At 42.3% G+C, this 16,726-nt stretch overlaps 1 protein-coding gene across 1 annotated transcript in view; it reads right to left on the bottom strand.

Annotated features, from left to right (window-relative positions):
• Tenm3 (teneurin transmembrane protein 3) overlaps positions 1 to 16,726 on the bottom strand; it is a 181,138-nt gene that overhangs the window by 125,196 nt on the left and 39,216 nt on the right. The window contains exon 3 of the mRNA XM_059244770.1: positions 8,558 to 8,680. Coding sequence (XP_059100753.1) covers positions 8,558 to 8,680 — 123 coding nt within the window. The remainder of the gene's footprint in view (positions 1 to 8,557; positions 8,681 to 16,726) is intronic.

Consider the following 16,726-nt stretch of genomic DNA (forward strand, 5'->3'; position numbering starts at 1 on the left):
CACATACACTTTAGACAAGATATGTTCTGGCCCCTTATGTACTTTATATATTATTTATTCACTATATATATGTGTGTGTATGTATATGTATGTATTCACTACTTGTAGAGTATTTTGGCCAGACACTGGTAAAAAGAACTACTCTAGGCCCCCAAACTATGCTAATAGCTTGCAAGAGTAGCAGGAAAATAATAATCCTTGACTTACATTTTAGCCAAGAAAGCACAGTAATAGTAAACATCTTCATATTTTTCAACCACGTACTATGTGTCACATATCATTAGAGTACTACTCAAAGCTAGTCTGTCAGGAAAATCTCATGAGTTACTTTTAGTTGACAAGAAACATAGACAGAAAGAAACCAGAAGAACTGTCCCAAGTAAAGACATTAATCATCAACAGGTGGACAGGAAGCCAGGTGGGTCTAGCTACAGGGTACATGGACTTTATATCTCTGCTGTGTGGTATTGTGTTCCCCAAAATATTTGCATGCTAATAAACTTATCTGGGGTCAGAGACAGAACAACCACAATATTAAACATAGAAGTTAGGCAGTGGTAGCATATGCCTTTAATCCTAGCATTCCAGAGGCAGAAATCCATCTGTTCAAGGATACAGCCAAGCATGGTGACTCACGCCTTTAATCCCAGGGAGTGATGGCAAAACCAGAAAGATATATAAGGCGTGGAGACCAGAAACTAGAAGCATGTGGCTGGTTAAGCATTTGGCTGGTTAAGCATTCAGGCTTTTGAGCAGCAATTCAGCTGAGACCCATTCTAGGTGAAGACTCAGAGGCCTCCAGTCTGAGGAGACAAGACCAGCTGAGGATCCGGTGAGGTGAGGTAGCTGTGGCTTGTTCTGTCTCTCTGATCTACCAGCATTCACCCCAATAACTGGCCTCGGGTTTAATTTTATTAATAAGACTCTTTAAGATTCCTGCTACACTGCTGTGCGCTTCTGTATTAAGAGTATGGTGAAGAGCCAGAATGCAGAGAGACTTTTAAGTCATCTAAAGGCATGTGGATAGACCTAGAGGGTCACATGAGGTACTGTTACCATGTTTGTGTCTGAAGAATTGATGTGCAAGGGTAGAGACATCATAAATGGGTGGCTGCTGTAGTCCAGTTGAAAAACGATAGAATTAATGAGACAGGGAGTTAGGATTGTTGGGGCTTGTCCATGAGCTTAATAGGAGATGTAAGAAACCAGGACTCATATATAACCCCAGCAATTTCTGAACCAGGTCACTAGGTGCTATTTCCTGACAGAGAAATCCTTGAGCAAGAGGCAAATTTGAACAGAAAGATAATATGACAACAATCGTGTTTTCCAAAGATGGCCAGTCTTTACTCCACATGCTCTCTGTACATTGTGTTTCCTTGTGTACATGACCAAGAAGGGGAATTTTCTGTGATGTCTCTGTTTGTTAATAAAGAGAAGCTCCATTAGTGGGGGATGCTACCTACACTTGTCCGTGTGTCTAAGATTTAGAATGCAGTTAAAGAATAATGTTGATCTGGCAACGTGGCAGTATTCTGCAGTCTGTGCCCTCACCAGCCCAGGTGGTTGGCTAGGTTTGTAGGAGCGAGCATGGTTTCCCTCTGGTTGAGTGGGCTCTAAGTCCGGTTAGGATAGCCGTTGGTTGCTGCCATGGTATGTGGACCACTATTGCCATGCCGGTCAGTGTTTTGGTCCACAGACCTCACAGGTGGACAGCACTATGGCTTCCCTCTGTTGGAAGCTTGCACAGTACTCTCTGGTACCATGGCGAGCAGATCAGCACAAAGGGAGGCTTTCAGGTTACACGTGCTTCAAATAATCAGAGACCCCCGCCCTAAGTGTTCAGTGACTTCAGCAATAGAGACTTCTCTTCAGTCTCTTAGAAACAGCCAAGAGCAAGAGCAACAGCCTATAATTTTTTCAGGAAACACTTGGACTACCTTGACTAAAAACTCAAATGGAGATTACTCATGCTTGATATTGGGGGCTTTGTTAGACAGTCTATGGCTATTTTGGGGAGCATTATCAGCCCAAGTGGCATAACTTTATTTAATATATACATATATATGTAGATGATGTGTGTATATACATACACATATGTATTATACAGGAAAGGAGCAATCATGCCCACTGCAGTTGGACTGTGGGGAGCCCCGCTCCAACAGGTGTATCTTCAAAACAACTCCTGTACCCAGTGTTCAATGAACATCTTAGAAGAGAGGATCTAAGTGCCAGGGGACCTCCAGGGAGACTGTGTCTCCTGGAAATGGCTGCATAAACAAGACAGGAACAATGGCAATACTAACATACATACTAACATGGAAGTGGAAGAATGTCAAGGGGCCCCATGCTTAGACAATGAACTACAGGCAACTAATCATTGCTGAGAGAGAGGAAGAACTAGCTTTTCCCAGGGAAGAGACCCCTCACTGCTTATCTTATACAAAGTGACCAGTCCTAAAATCATATACATACAAACAACAAAAATGGACTTAGCAGGATATACATACATACATATATATATATAGATGTATATATACATATATGTAGCAATAATAATAAAAGAAAAAGAAGCCATCAATTTGAGAGAAGGGGGAAATGGGAGGGGTTGGAGGGAAGGGACATGGGAGGGGGGGTAGGGGTAGAAAAGAGGAGGGAGAAAATGATGTAATTATATTTTAATTAAAACATATTGAAAACAACACTGTTGCCAGACTGTGGTGGCATACCCCTTTAATCCCAGCACTCGAGAGGCAGAGGCAGGTGGATCTACAATGTCTAGTCTAAAAATGGAGTTGCAGGTCAGCCAGGGCTACACACGGAGACAGCCTATCTCAAAAAACCAAACAACAACAAAACCAAAACAAACAACAACCAAAACACTGTTAAAGAAAAAGAAACCAAAATAAAAATCTAAGTTGCTTCACTTAAAAAAAAAAAAGAATGGAAGCCTAATTCTGATTTAACTTAAAATGTTTTAAGTTTTAAAACAAAGTCTGAAGTTTCCTTAAAACAAAGGAAACTTAATCTCCCTTATTGTGAGGCTTGGATGACCTCAGGTGAAATACTTTTGTGTGTGTGGTGGTGGGGTGGGGACTGAACCTGGGTCTCATATATCCTAGGCAATCACTCTGTCACTTAGCCAGGTTACGTGACTTCCTGATGTGTCTGATGCTAAGTCAGAAGAAGCCTTGAGCTTCTGTGTAGGTCAATGAGAATGAGCCCTCTTGGGATACTCTTCCTTAGAACCAGCTACTACATTCTGAGAAACCTAAACCACATGGAAAGCTCTGTTCAGACCCTCTTTCCCACAGCCACAGCATAGCCGAGCATAAGTAAATATATACCATCCGCCGCTCGCCAGTTGAGTGAGCGGTCTGGGACTTCCAGCTTAATGGAGCCTTCAGGCAACCTCAGACATCTGGAGGCAATTGCACGAGGAGTCCCAGCCAAAAAATATATGAACTACCTAGACAACTGACAAGATTTCAGGAGATGAAAAACAGTTTCTGTAAACCAGTGAACTTTGGTACGGTTTCTTATGTAGTACTAGAAAACCAAAGTCGTTGATGCGCTCAGTTTTTGACACTTGGAATTTGCTAGGCCAAGAAGACTTTCGGGTGGAAATGTTCCAAAGAAGCATCGGTTGGTTTTCTCTAGCTGATGTCTGGAGCTAAGGCATGTATCCTAAGATGTACTTGCTGACTAAATCAAAGTTACCTAGACTGTAACGAAGGACAAGCACAGACGTGATCAAGTGTAATTGGATCATGACAGACCAGGGTCCTGAGATGTTTAGTGACCAGGCGAAAGGGAAGGAGCTGGATAAACACATGGATGTTGCTACTAAAAGTGAAATAAAAGACCTGGTCAGTGTGGTACTATGCATTCTAGGAGAATGAGTATTCCCAAGGAGGAATTTTAAACATAAGAGATCTCAAATAGGAGAAAAAGGGAAGAATATTCAACGGTGCACTTGGCAGCAATGGATGACCTGCAAATCATGAGCTTTGGTGGTGGTGGTGACAGAGGTCAGCCATGTAAAAGGAATATAGCTGAAGCAAGACTGTCATAGGCTCACATGAAAGGAAGACACACATTCAGGGAATCTACACGCTACGTTTAAGAAGATGCCTGTAAGGGAAGAAGAGAATGCAGAGGAGACGAAGGAGATGAAGAAGTCAAGGGGTTGTAGTTTCCATGAAATCTAAGAAACAATGGAATGGTTCGTATGCTGGCTGGCTGGGGTATCAGCACCCTGGGGAGACTTTTTTTAAAAGAAGACTGATTTTGTTATTGTTTTAAATCATGCTTATGTGTGTGAGTCTGTGCCCATAAGTGCGGTTGCTCTCCGAGGCCAGAGGCATCGGATCCCCTGGGACTAGAGTTACAACCGGTTGTGAGCTGCTTGACATGGGGGCTCGGAATGGTACTTGGGTCTGCTTCAAGAGCAATGCAGGTACTTAAGCACGGAGCCACCTCTCCAGCCCCCACACTGGGGAGATACTAAAGACAGAGTAGGATCAAGAGAGCTAGTGAAAAATGCCCTTGAATGCTGGGCAAACGGTGAAAGGACAGATTCACAAACACGTAGTAGCGTGGGGGTTTATATCGACTGTCACATTATATCACACTAACCAGATCTAGAGTCACCCAGGAGGCAAATCTATGGGTGTGTCTGCAATTGAGTGTCTAGACTGGGTTAAGTGAAGTAGGAACAACTACATTAAATACAAGTGACACCATCCCATGGGCTGAGGTCCTGAGTTGAACAAAAAAAGGAGAGAGTGAGCTGAGCACCAACATTCATTTCTGTCTGCTTCCTGACTACGGATGCAATGCAGCCAGCTGTCCCGATTCTTCACACCATACCACGGTGGACTGTACCTTCAAACTGTGAGCCAATGGCAACCTTCCTTTAAGTTGCTTCTGTCTGGTTTTCTGTTCCGCCATGAGAAACGTAACGTATGTATGAATGGAGGTTTGCTTACAGGAAACCAAGAGCACGTCCTTCAGAGGACACGATTCAACAGAATGCAAGATGGGGTTTGGGACAGAATAGGAAGATCTGAAATGACTGTCTGGAGTATGGAGGGCAGAAGACTGCAAGGAAAATAGAGTGGGGAGCCAGGCTGCTGAGGGTGGTAAGCCAAGAAGTAAGTGTTATTAGTCCCTCTTTCCGTGTGACGAAATCAAGGCTCAGAAGGTTAAGTAACTGGTTATAAAGTAAGGAAGCAAAGAAGCCAGCATTTGAGGATAGTCCTGTTTAATTCTTTCCAGTACATTAGGCTTAATGAATCTGTTGGTCCAGGGAGTAATTTTAGTTTCTAGAGGGAAGCTATTCGAGATCCAAACTTTAATCTTACCCATTTATCCACTCTGTCCATTTCTATTAGTGTTGCCAGAGACCCTACACGTCTGCTCTATCACCCCTACAATTTTCAGCCATAGAAAGTGGTAGGAATGATGAGCAGAGTGTAACACTCTAATATGGATTCTCCTTTTAGACAGTCACCACCTTTGAGAGGCTTTGGCGCAGGACTGAAGAAGCAGGAAGATCATGCAGCCATGAACACAGCCATTGTTTCTTGAATGACGATTACAACATGCAAACAAAATAGGACCACAGGAGTCAGAGGGCTGCATCGCACACCTGGGAGTCATTTCCTCATCCTGCGCAGTAGAGTTAATTCTCCTAGTAAATTTCATGGCAGATTTTAAGGCTTTCTCTAAGGCTGCGGCATCAGAATTTGCAAAGAGGTCATGTGATCTGCTTGTCTGGGTGGTTGACAAATCTAAAGTGTGGGTGATGGTTCACGGATACTGTAAATTTATCATAGAGGTCTTTTTAGAGGAACCAGATTATAGGTTCCTCCATTCTTGCAAACAGTCTCCTCCTGTCCCTCTGAAGAACTAAATACCAAAAGTCTTTACTTGAAAAGCAGAAGAATTGCTCTTTGCAACATGGGTGGGGATTTGGGACTGTTTGAGAAATAATGAAGTAGACAAGTGACTTGTTCAGGTCACATTTTCAACAAAGTCTGAGCTAAGACACAGTCTTGATTATTATTATTATTATTGTCCTGAATTGAAATGTCCATAAATACCGTAGTTCTGTTGGGAGGCTGGAGGGCCAGTTCTCTGGAGTAGGGGAGGGGAGGACTGGTACCCTCCACTTTGGGAAAGACTTCTTTACACAATGAGGGAGAAGTTCCTGTGGATGAACTGATACCCAGATACTCCAATAACACATGTTAGCAATGTGCTGGGTGAGAGAGCAGTCTTTGAAACTTTAGCTCTCAAAAATCTATGAAATTATTTTATAATTAGCATTATTGGGGAAGATGTAGAAAGCACTGGAACACATTTCTCAATGTAAAGAGAAATATTAATTTAGGAATTTCATATATATATGCATGTAATATATGTATGTACAGGTTTGATGGACATGTATTTCTCGTTGCTATTATAGTCAACAGGTTTATATATTATTTTATTTTAGTCAACAGGTTTAGTAACTGTTTCCAGACATCTCTTAGAGACTGTACCATGCAGAAACTGTAGTCCTCTGGTGTGCTTCTAGCGCTCTGGAATTGATATGATTCCCAATAAGTCTATTCTAGGGTTGTTCTTAATGTTTTTGCGAACCTGAACAACTACTCACTTTGCTTGGGTAAACAGGCGAAGGACTCAGAATTGAACATACGCTCATGTATACTGAGAGACGCTGATATGGGCTAACATTCCTTGGAAGAGAAACGTCAGGAGCCACGGCTGAGCCTGGAGGGACCATCTAGTTTCCCGAATTTTGAGTTCAGTGACACTAATTAGCTACAACGTTTTCATCTTAATAACAGCGGGTTTGGATGCCACCAAGAAACAAAATGTCCACAACAAAGATGAAATTCTTTAGATTATGATTCGTTATTTGTAAAAATAATCTCTGCTCTAATTAATAAGTACATTTCACTAGCGTTGTGATGATCAGCTGCTCTAGGAGAGCATCTCAATTTCAATCAACACAAACAAATAGATCTTAATGTCTGTGTAGTTTCTTGATCTATTTACACATGGTACCAACGTATAAAAATGCACGGCAGTAACGCTAATTAAAGTTTACTATGTGAAACCTGGTACTTGCAATTTCAATTTGGAAAATCTTCTCGCCATTAACCCACCCTACAGTGATGCCCTGTGGTGACATGGCAAATACCAGATTAAAATTCCCTGTATAAAAAATTCCAGATGGTGTGTGTGTGGGGGTACTTACTTGTGAAAAATCTAAGGTATAAAATTCCTTAGTCAACTTAAGGTGTAAGAGAAGTGCTACCCAGCAGTGGTCCTCAACCTTCCTAATGCTGCGACCCTTTAATAAAGTCCCTCATGTTGTGGTGACCCTGACCATAACATTATTTTCATGAAACATTATTTTCATGACTACTCATAACTGTAATTCTACTACTGATATGAATCATAATGTAAATATCTGATATGTAGACTGTCTTGGTGACCCCTGTGAAAGGGTCATTGGATCCCCCCAAAGGGTCAAGACCCACAGGTTGAGAACCACTGTCATAGAGTAGCGTTATTAAGGTAAAAGATGAGAGGGTAGCGAGTGAGCACGTGTTCAAATCTCTAGCCGAGCAGTAAAGGAGAGGATGAAATAAGAGCCGCCCATGGAAGAGGTGCTTCCTGTGTTCTAGTCTAGCAAAGAAAGGAAGCATGTGAGGTGGAAATCGCGGGCGGTAAAATTCAGTGCCAACACCCCAGGGAGGAAACGGAGGGAGAAGAGCAAAGGAAATTCTTTAAAGCACATAATTCATCACGTGACAGAAGAGAACGACACATGGCAGGTCGCTCTGAGACATAACTTATCATTAATATTCTTTAACGTGTCAGAGGGGACCCAGTGCCTAGGTGTGGACCTGCGCACACATAAATAACATGAAACTATGCACAACACAGATATACACATGCACGTGTCCCTTTTGAGGGGTTTATACTGGAAAAACGAAATGCAGCATTCTCTAGCCGCTTAAGTTCCATTTTTATTCAGAGACAATTGATTGTAAAGTCTCTATTACCTCCAAGAGCAAACTCTAAAAGGTTTGGAGCAAGGTCAGTAAGTTCTAATCCTTTAATGTAGTTTACATTTAAAAGCTTTTATAGTAAGATTAATATGGTATCTGAACTCCAGGTCCAAGTCCAATTAAGAAACCTTAACATACCCAAGGTACCACGAGAGATGACATTCTGAACTGTACGCTTGTTGTCTACGGAAAACAAAACTCACGCTTGTAAGAATAAAAGGCAGAAGAGCCCAATGGTCAGCCCCCTGAAGGCAGACACCGATACTATTCCTGTAATAAAAGTGTGAATTTTCAACTTTTCAAGTAAATTAATAATAATAATAAAAAATGCTCATGAGCCGCTGAGGTCTATACCACCTCCCAGCCTTTCTACTTTCCCATAGGAGCAGAATGCAAGCAGGGTTACAACCACATTTATGGACAATAACGTTCAAACAGAGCACAAGCTCCTCGGTTCTTTCTCTTACCGCTGTCGCCAGAAGGTAACGATACGGTGTTCGTTGGCATGACGTCAGGATTCACTTTTCCATTCTCGAATGTGTCGTTCTCAGCCTGCTGTAAGTGCCAGTTGAGGCCAAAGAGGTGCATGGCTGGGGGTAAAGCATACAAGTTGTTTAAAGGTCTGCGGCTCCGAGCTCCCAAGGCAAGTGCTTAGCATGTTTATAACAAGACTCCTACGCAAAGCTCAAATTTCCGTCTTCTGAAATAACAGGGGGTCATCGTGCAATACAAATTATAAAAGCAGAATTCCTCAAACACATGCAATCCCTGAAGCGGCGCTGTGCACCGTGACAGCGCTTCAATAGTGATGGAGTGTTACTCAGTTAATTGGTACCGGGAAGGTCTTAAGCGTGAAACACTATTTACTCTGCCTCGTCTGTGTCCCACATTGTAAGAGAGCTGTAGAGTTCTCTGAAGCGGCCTTTGCCGCATCTTCTCGACCATAGGTCATTCGAAGATGTATCACACTGCTACAAATGCTCTGTGTTCTCTGAAACCATGATGTTTTCCACTGGATTGTGAGAAAAGCAAAAACATGTTTCACCGAGGAACTGGATGGCATATGGGGTGATCACAGTAGATTTAGATGTGTGACACAAAAGTGAAGTGCCACATTTAATCTTGTTTTTTTGAGATAGTGTCTCCCTACATTATCCTGGCTGTCCTGGAACTCACTGCATAGACCGGGCTGTCCTCGAACTCAGAGAGATCCACCTGTTTCTGCCTTCTGGCCGAGTGCTAGGATTACAGGCATGTGCCACCACATCTAGCTCAAAGTGTAACACTTCAAATTGAGATGAGAAAGTTTTGAATTTATAGCATATGATTCAGTAATATCACTGATCAAGCACTGTGCACCTATAGAATAATTCACGCCAGTGGGAGTGATAATAATTTTATAAATTTATAAGTCATATATTTATTATATTTTTGTGTCTATTAATGTTCCTTATTTGAAATATTTAGAAAATATAGCTAGAGAACTATGCGATATGATTATGAGTGTATAGATTCAACATAAATTAAATTTTAATACATTATTTTTATCAATTCGTCTAAAATATTTAGAAGACTACGTCACTGGCAAATTTAGCATTAATAGTGACTAGACATTCACAGCCACTCCATGGAGTACACTTTAGAATATTTCCTCAGGGGGGCTGCATATTCACAGGGAAGCCCAATGCTGGTCACTGTAGCGTATTTTGTTTTGACATTTTGATCATTGCATACATTGGAGTGTACAAGTGATCTGGAGAAAGAGGGGTGCTCTCAGAAACCATCTCCAGGGGGATGTGCTAACTGCCCTGACAGAACTGTTGTTAAATATCCAAATAATACAGTAAGAAAAAGATAGTACACCAGGGTAAAGGGCAGTGGCTTCGGATGGATGTAGACATTTGTTCAACACTCAGTCTAGTATTTGATCTCTGAAAAAATTAATGACAAATACTATGTTTACTTAAAAACGAGGCATGCCTAGCTTATTTAACTGATGTAAAAATTCTCCATAGAGCATATGAAGTATAGTTGGCCTTCAGCAGGATATTTTTTTCTATATAACAGTTTCATTTATGTACTCTAGATCTAGATCCCAAATTGTGAAAGCATTCAGTGTTGTCTAGCCAGACCATGGCACATGTCATTAAGCACCCCCCTTTAACTACCAAGCTGCCAACTCACTGGAAAATCCACCTTACTGTTCCAGATGGTAGTGACTGACATCTGGGGGGAGACTACCCTGACTGTACTGATGCCTTTGTTGTAAATGGTTTCTATTTTAATACTATGTGTATCTGTGTAAGCGCACATGCATGGGGATGTACACACAGACTCCAGAAGAGGACTCTGGATCCTCTGGAGCTCGAGTTCCAGGCAGTATGAGCTGTCTGACATGGTGGGGGTTAAGTTTAAGATGAAGGCTACCCTGTACATTTTAATGACTATCTGTTAAATCAACAAATTAAAATGAGCAGTACTTCCAACTTTTGAAAATTTAAGAAAACACTTTTGCAGGTAAGATGGTAATTTATGAAAAAGTAAAAATAAACTAAATCTCAAATGGATAAGAGTGAACAGCATATTATTAATTAATAAATGACTCCTTCAGTATAATATGTGAAAAGCAGTTGAATGAAAGTCAATTATTACTATATATGATAGATGGGGTGTTCTTAAAATGTCAATAACTTGCCAGGCGGTGGTGGCTCATGCCTTTAATTTCAGCACTCGGGAGGCAGAGCCAGGTGGATCTCTGTGAGTTCGAGGCCAGCCTGGTCTACTAGAGCGAGATCTAGGACAGGCATCAAATCTACACAGAGAAACCCTGTCTCGAAATAAAAAAAAAAGTCAGTAACTTCAGGATATTATCAGTACCACACCCGGTTAAAAACATCTGATATAAATGCACAATGCTAGCAAGAAATGTAGCAAACATAGATTGTGAGTTCTATGGTGTATATTTGTTATAAATGCATAAAGACATACTCCTTGTTTAAATTATGGCCTTCCAGTGATTCTGTTTAAACTCTGATTTTCATGGATTAAGATACAGACTTTAGAATTCCTGAATTTATAAGTCATCATCTTACAAGGGGGTATATCTTCATATGTCATTTTGCATTAAATTACATAGTGTGTGAGCGGCGAAATGTCAGGAGCTTTCTAAACATTTATCGCTTCACACACTCCTCGAGGTTTTACATACTTCAGCAATTTCTGAAGAAAATAATGGGAGCTGGGTCTGCAGACGGTAAGGGTTGACAGGTGTGTTCTAGCACAGCAACGATCAATACAGATGTCTCCGGCTTCGGATGCCTTGCCTCCCATGTTTTCGACTTTACAAGGGGTACAGAAACTACACACACCCACAGCAGAAACCATAGCTCTAGTTTTGAAGGTTTGTCCTTCCTTGGACTAGCCCTATGGGGTGGGATACTTTTTCAATGCCTGGCAGGGTCATTGGGCTACAGATTGCCTTGACTCACGGATTACAATTTAGGAACATTCTCCATTACTCTTTGTTGCTAAGCTCGGGCAGAAGGTTTGGAAGGTGACATGCACTGAGTGCATTCGACACCTGGTGTTTTAAATCTCCAGTTGGTTTATTGGAGATACAAACCATTACCTGTAATGCACTGGGGCAAAGCTTCCATGAGAAATAACTTACCATTATTACCACGTTTTAATATTAAAAAGGGCGTTAAGTTTTCTTGAATGATTGATTTGATCATATTATTGGTTTTAGTAGACTTTGAAGGATTAGAGATAATCTATGGGTTTGTACACAGATATCAAATGTGAAAAAGTGATAGGATGTTTGTGTTAGGAGAGCTATTTTATTGTTTGCCAGATGAGTAACACACACACACACACACACACACACACACACACACACACACTATCATTACAAAACTATCAACAAGATGGATTCCGTTTCCACTTAGGATGCCGATTAATGGGCATCACACCCAATGATATCACCTGTTGCTTAATATCCCACTGAAAACAGAAGGCAATGAGTTGTTGGCCAATGACTGGTATTTAGCGAGCTCTGACATTCACATATACTTTGAGTTACATATAGATCCATATGTGGAGGTAATGAGAGAGAAGAGAGAGGGCAGGCAACACACTCCAAAGGTCCAAACTGTCCCAGAAATTACTAAGCAGTGGTGCAATAAAACTACATGGGATATGTTGGTAGACAAACAGAGGGACAATTCACCTAACGAAATACATTTGCACATAAAGATGGGTGAGCCCAATTCTTCAATCCCAAGCTGGAAAGGCTGGAAAGCAGATCTGAACCCACGGGAAAGTGGTCGCTGCATTCTTTAGGGAGAGCATGTGCTCGCTTTTTCTCAACCTTTTCTGAAAGTGCTGTTATCTTCTAGACTACCTGCTACATTCTGTCAGGACCTAAGAGATAACTAGACTCAAGGCACACACAGAGTGTGGCTGCAGAACAGAACGGAACTGAGTCCGTCATGGGGCAGGACAATAGGAGAGTGGCTTAGGTACCTGTTTAGTGAGACTCCCAGGCGTCTGGAAGGAAGCGATACGATCGAGCAAATTCATGCGCTGTGCTAATGACTGTCAGCCCACGGCCTTCCAGACTGTTCCGTAGTTTGAAACTATGATTTGTCTTGGCAAGGGATGGAGAAACCTAATGCCTACACGAAATTATGGTAAGACTGTAAAATGTTACAACTTATGGAAAACAGTATAGTAATCCCTCAAACAATCAAACCAACAAAACACCCAGGATGACTGTATGATCCAGCTGTTGCCGCAAAGGATGCAAGGTGAAGTCTCAGAGCTAACTGCACAGCCCCGTCTAAACCAGCACTAGTCACAACAGTCAAGAGGTGATGTCATGGCCTGTATATTGATGGACACATGAATAAATGAAGTGTGGTACATGTGCATCATGACTATTGTTCAGCGGTTATGAGCATCTCTCGAATGACCTCATCCAGTCGCCTCTATTGAGACTCATCCTCTACACGTTAGTGGTATCTGTTAACATTAGCTACCCATCTTCATTAGCCTCCTCTGACAATTCACCTGTTTTTTTTTCTTTTTTCCCCCTAGCACCTGGTTGTTTCTCAGTTGCCCTCAACAACTCCAGCAGTGAATATTCTGAGAGGCTCCTGCAGAGTGTCTCTTCTCTGGCCCCCTGAAGCCTTGTAGCTGTTTCCAACCATAAAATGTGGCGACAGTCAAGGTGCAGAACTGCTTGGCCTCGGCTCTAAGAGCACTGATGTAATGTGCTGCATATCCATGTAGGGATCATAGAGACAGACCGAATAGTGCTGTTCGCATGGGCCCCGGAGTGAGCACAATCATTACAATGCACACATGCTTAAGCCAAAATAAGCCAGCACGTTAGACAACTGTAGTGGAATACCTCTGAGATGGTTCAAAATAATCCCTGTCTCTTGGTATTCATACATACCCTTATATATTTCCCTCCCCTTGAGTAAAGGCTTGATTTAGTAACTTGCTTATAATGGGAAGCATAAGGCGGGCATCATGGCATGTCTTTTCTCATCTTAGGTTATAAAAGACTTGAGCGTCTATTTTGGTTGTTCAAATCTCTCCCTTGCACTGCTTGCCACGGGGAAAAACAGCTGTCACATCATACATCGGGCTGCCCCACGGAGAAGCCCACGTGGTGGGAGAGAGGCCCGTCAAAACCCCACAAGCGAGCTGGAAACATGCTCCTCTAGTACCAGTTAAGCTGGCAAATGACATGTCAAACCCAGCCTACAGTCTCACTACAACCTGAAAGAGCCTTAAGGTAGAGACACACTGCTACACTGAACCCAGACTTTACAACGGGCAGAAACTTATTTTGTTTGAAACTGCTAAATGTGGAGGCCATTTGCTCCTGAATGACTTGTACAACTCTCCCCCTGGTGTACCCCAGCAGTGTGAACACTCACCAGGCCAGGCCTTGATCTTCCTTTCATCTTAATTGTGTTTATACCTTCAACTTGCAATTCCATGTGGACAGATGACTTTGGGATCGGTATTTCTAATAAACAAGTCCTTATAGACTGCTTCCCTTCTAACTTCATGTTTTACCCTGGCCATACCTAGAAAACCTTATAATTATTTTGCTTCCCGGGCTCCCTTTCTCCCTCACCATATCTCTTTATGTGTGGCAATGAATCAAGTGACCCGGAGGTTGGATCATAGCTCCGTTGTTTATTAACTGGGTTCTGAGTTATGATCTGATTTCTGAAATTCTCCATTTTCTTGTCTACGGAACGGAAATTGTAAGTATTTATTTTATACGTTTGCTGTCAAACCAAATGAAGATGATGGATATAAAGGCCATGGATTTGTGATAATACTTACAAATAAATGTTAGTCATCACAATGTAAAGCCTGGGCTGGGAGGAGGCCCAGGCTTGCCACACAAGCGTGAAGACCTGTGTCTGGATGCTCAGCATGTGTATAACCATCTGGGTGTGAAGGTGAAGACAAATGGTCTTTGGCTTTTGCTGGCCGCCAGCCAGCCTAGAAGAATCAGTGGGCTCCACGTTCAGTGAGAAGTCTGGTCATCCTGAGTTGTCAGGAAACTGTTCCATTTCAGAAACACAGACCTCTAAGAACAACTGAAAAATAAGGTGGAGAGTGACCCAGGGCCCCCCATGTTGGCCTGGTAATAGTCGGAAGGAGCATCAACTGCTCCCCGTTTCTCAGGTCAGGAGAACAAAGATTTCTTAGACTATGCCCCTGCGATACATCTTTTAAGTAAGCTGTAACTTCTGACACTTTCTCCTCATGAAATTAGAGTGGTTTTTTTTTTTTTTTTTTTTTTTTTTTTTGGTTTTTCGAGACAGGGTTTCTCTGTGTAACTTTGCGCCTTTTCCTGGAACTCACTTGGTAGCCCAGGCTGGCCTCGAACTCACAGAGATCCGCCTGCCTCTGCCTCCCAAGTGCTGGGATTAAAGGCGTGCGCCACCACCGCCCGGCTAGAGTGTTTTTAATATCACTGTTCAAGTGAATGATGAAAAGGCACTCTCGGAGTGGCTTACATGGCTCTTAAGCCATCGATGACTACTGAAGCCTACACTATAGCCTACTCGGAACTGTGTCTTTACGAAAGTTATTATTATTTACTATTGTTGTGTGTATATCCATACACACACCCATCACGGCACATGTGTGGGGCTTGGAGGACAACTCTGTGGCATTGGTTCTCTCCTCGAACCTTCACACGAGTTCCAGGAATTGAACACAGCTTTCCCAGCTTGGGTGACAATGGCCTTCACCTGCTGAGCCATCTCGCCAGCCCTTAGAATGTCGCTTTTTAGGGGGGGCCGTGGTACCCTTGGACTGTCACCAACTTCATGATATTGAAAACGAAAATATTTCTTAGACAGTTGAAAAACATTCTATCGATAACCTCTACGTTTTTTTTTTTCCCTATAGGTTTTTCTAGTACAAGTTAAAGGGGAAAAAAAAAACCCCTCATGAATTGAAATAATTTTGAGACAGTGTGTCAGTAAAACTACGTCAGTAAAATTTTATGAAGGGATTTCTTTCAGATTTGAAGACTGTTCCAGGGAGAGAAATTACAGCATGCACTCTGTTTTTCAAGGTGGATGGAAATGAACAAACTAGTTGGCTTTGTAGTTACCTTCTCCTTACAAAAGTGTGTGGGGGGGGAAATGCCAGTGTTTTTACCAATATCTGCGCGTTTGACACTTAGAAGCCAGCATGGGGGAACACTTGAAACCAAAAATGTGTAATTAAATAAAATTATATACCACCAAGTAGCAAATTCAGTGCCGTTTTTAGATTCCCGTTGAGAGGAAACGTGCCAAATGTGATCTTGTCTCTGGGGACCATGCCACTGAAGTTGTTACCACAGCTACTATGATTTCTACGAGCTGTCTGAGTCCTCGGCTCCTGCCAAGTGTGGATGGGAAGAGGGGGTGGTGACAGCTGGTGACAGGGTCCAGCCGTCTGCCAGAACCCGGGAGCAAATTACAGGGGATGTTGTGCAGGGAACACAGAGGCAGGCGCCCTTGCCACCAGCAGCCTGAAGCCTGAGGAGTACACTCTGAAGTTTTGGCAACACGGAGCATGGATCTTAGCAGGCCTACCATTACGGCCTAAATGCTGTTTAATATTACAGGAGCCAGGAAGCTATCTCGCTGAGATAAGAAGAAGCACAAGATAACGTGAGAACTGAGGTCGGCAGAGAAAAATGCGACTTTAAAAACACCGTCCTGAATATCCGCAGTTCGGTGTGCTTTAGTCTCCCGAATCTCCAGTGTTTACTCAAGCGAGCAAAGGTCTGGAGTTTCCCTCTCCTGTCACTCATTCTCTCATCCACCATGGTATGTCTTCCCCAAATAATCGGTGGGAGGAAGACTCATCATGAACCCCTTAATAAATAGAAGCTGTTGGAAAAAAATAAAATACAGAGCTGAGTTTTTTTTTATATGTAAGGGGACTGTTGCAATATAGATTGCCCGAGATACCTTCTGGAGCCTTTTGTTTATATTAAAAGGCATCTGGTCCAAGTCTCAATTCTGGCTCCATCTATCTGTGGAACTCCAGCAGGTTCCTAGGCTTTCAGGAATTTAAGAATACAAATATTTAGGTGAAAT

This window comes from Peromyscus eremicus, chromosome 17 (genome assembly GCF_949786415.1).
Source record: "Peromyscus eremicus chromosome 17, PerEre_H2_v1, whole genome shotgun sequence".
NCBI lineage: Eukaryota > Metazoa > Chordata > Mammalia > Rodentia > Cricetidae > Peromyscus > Peromyscus eremicus.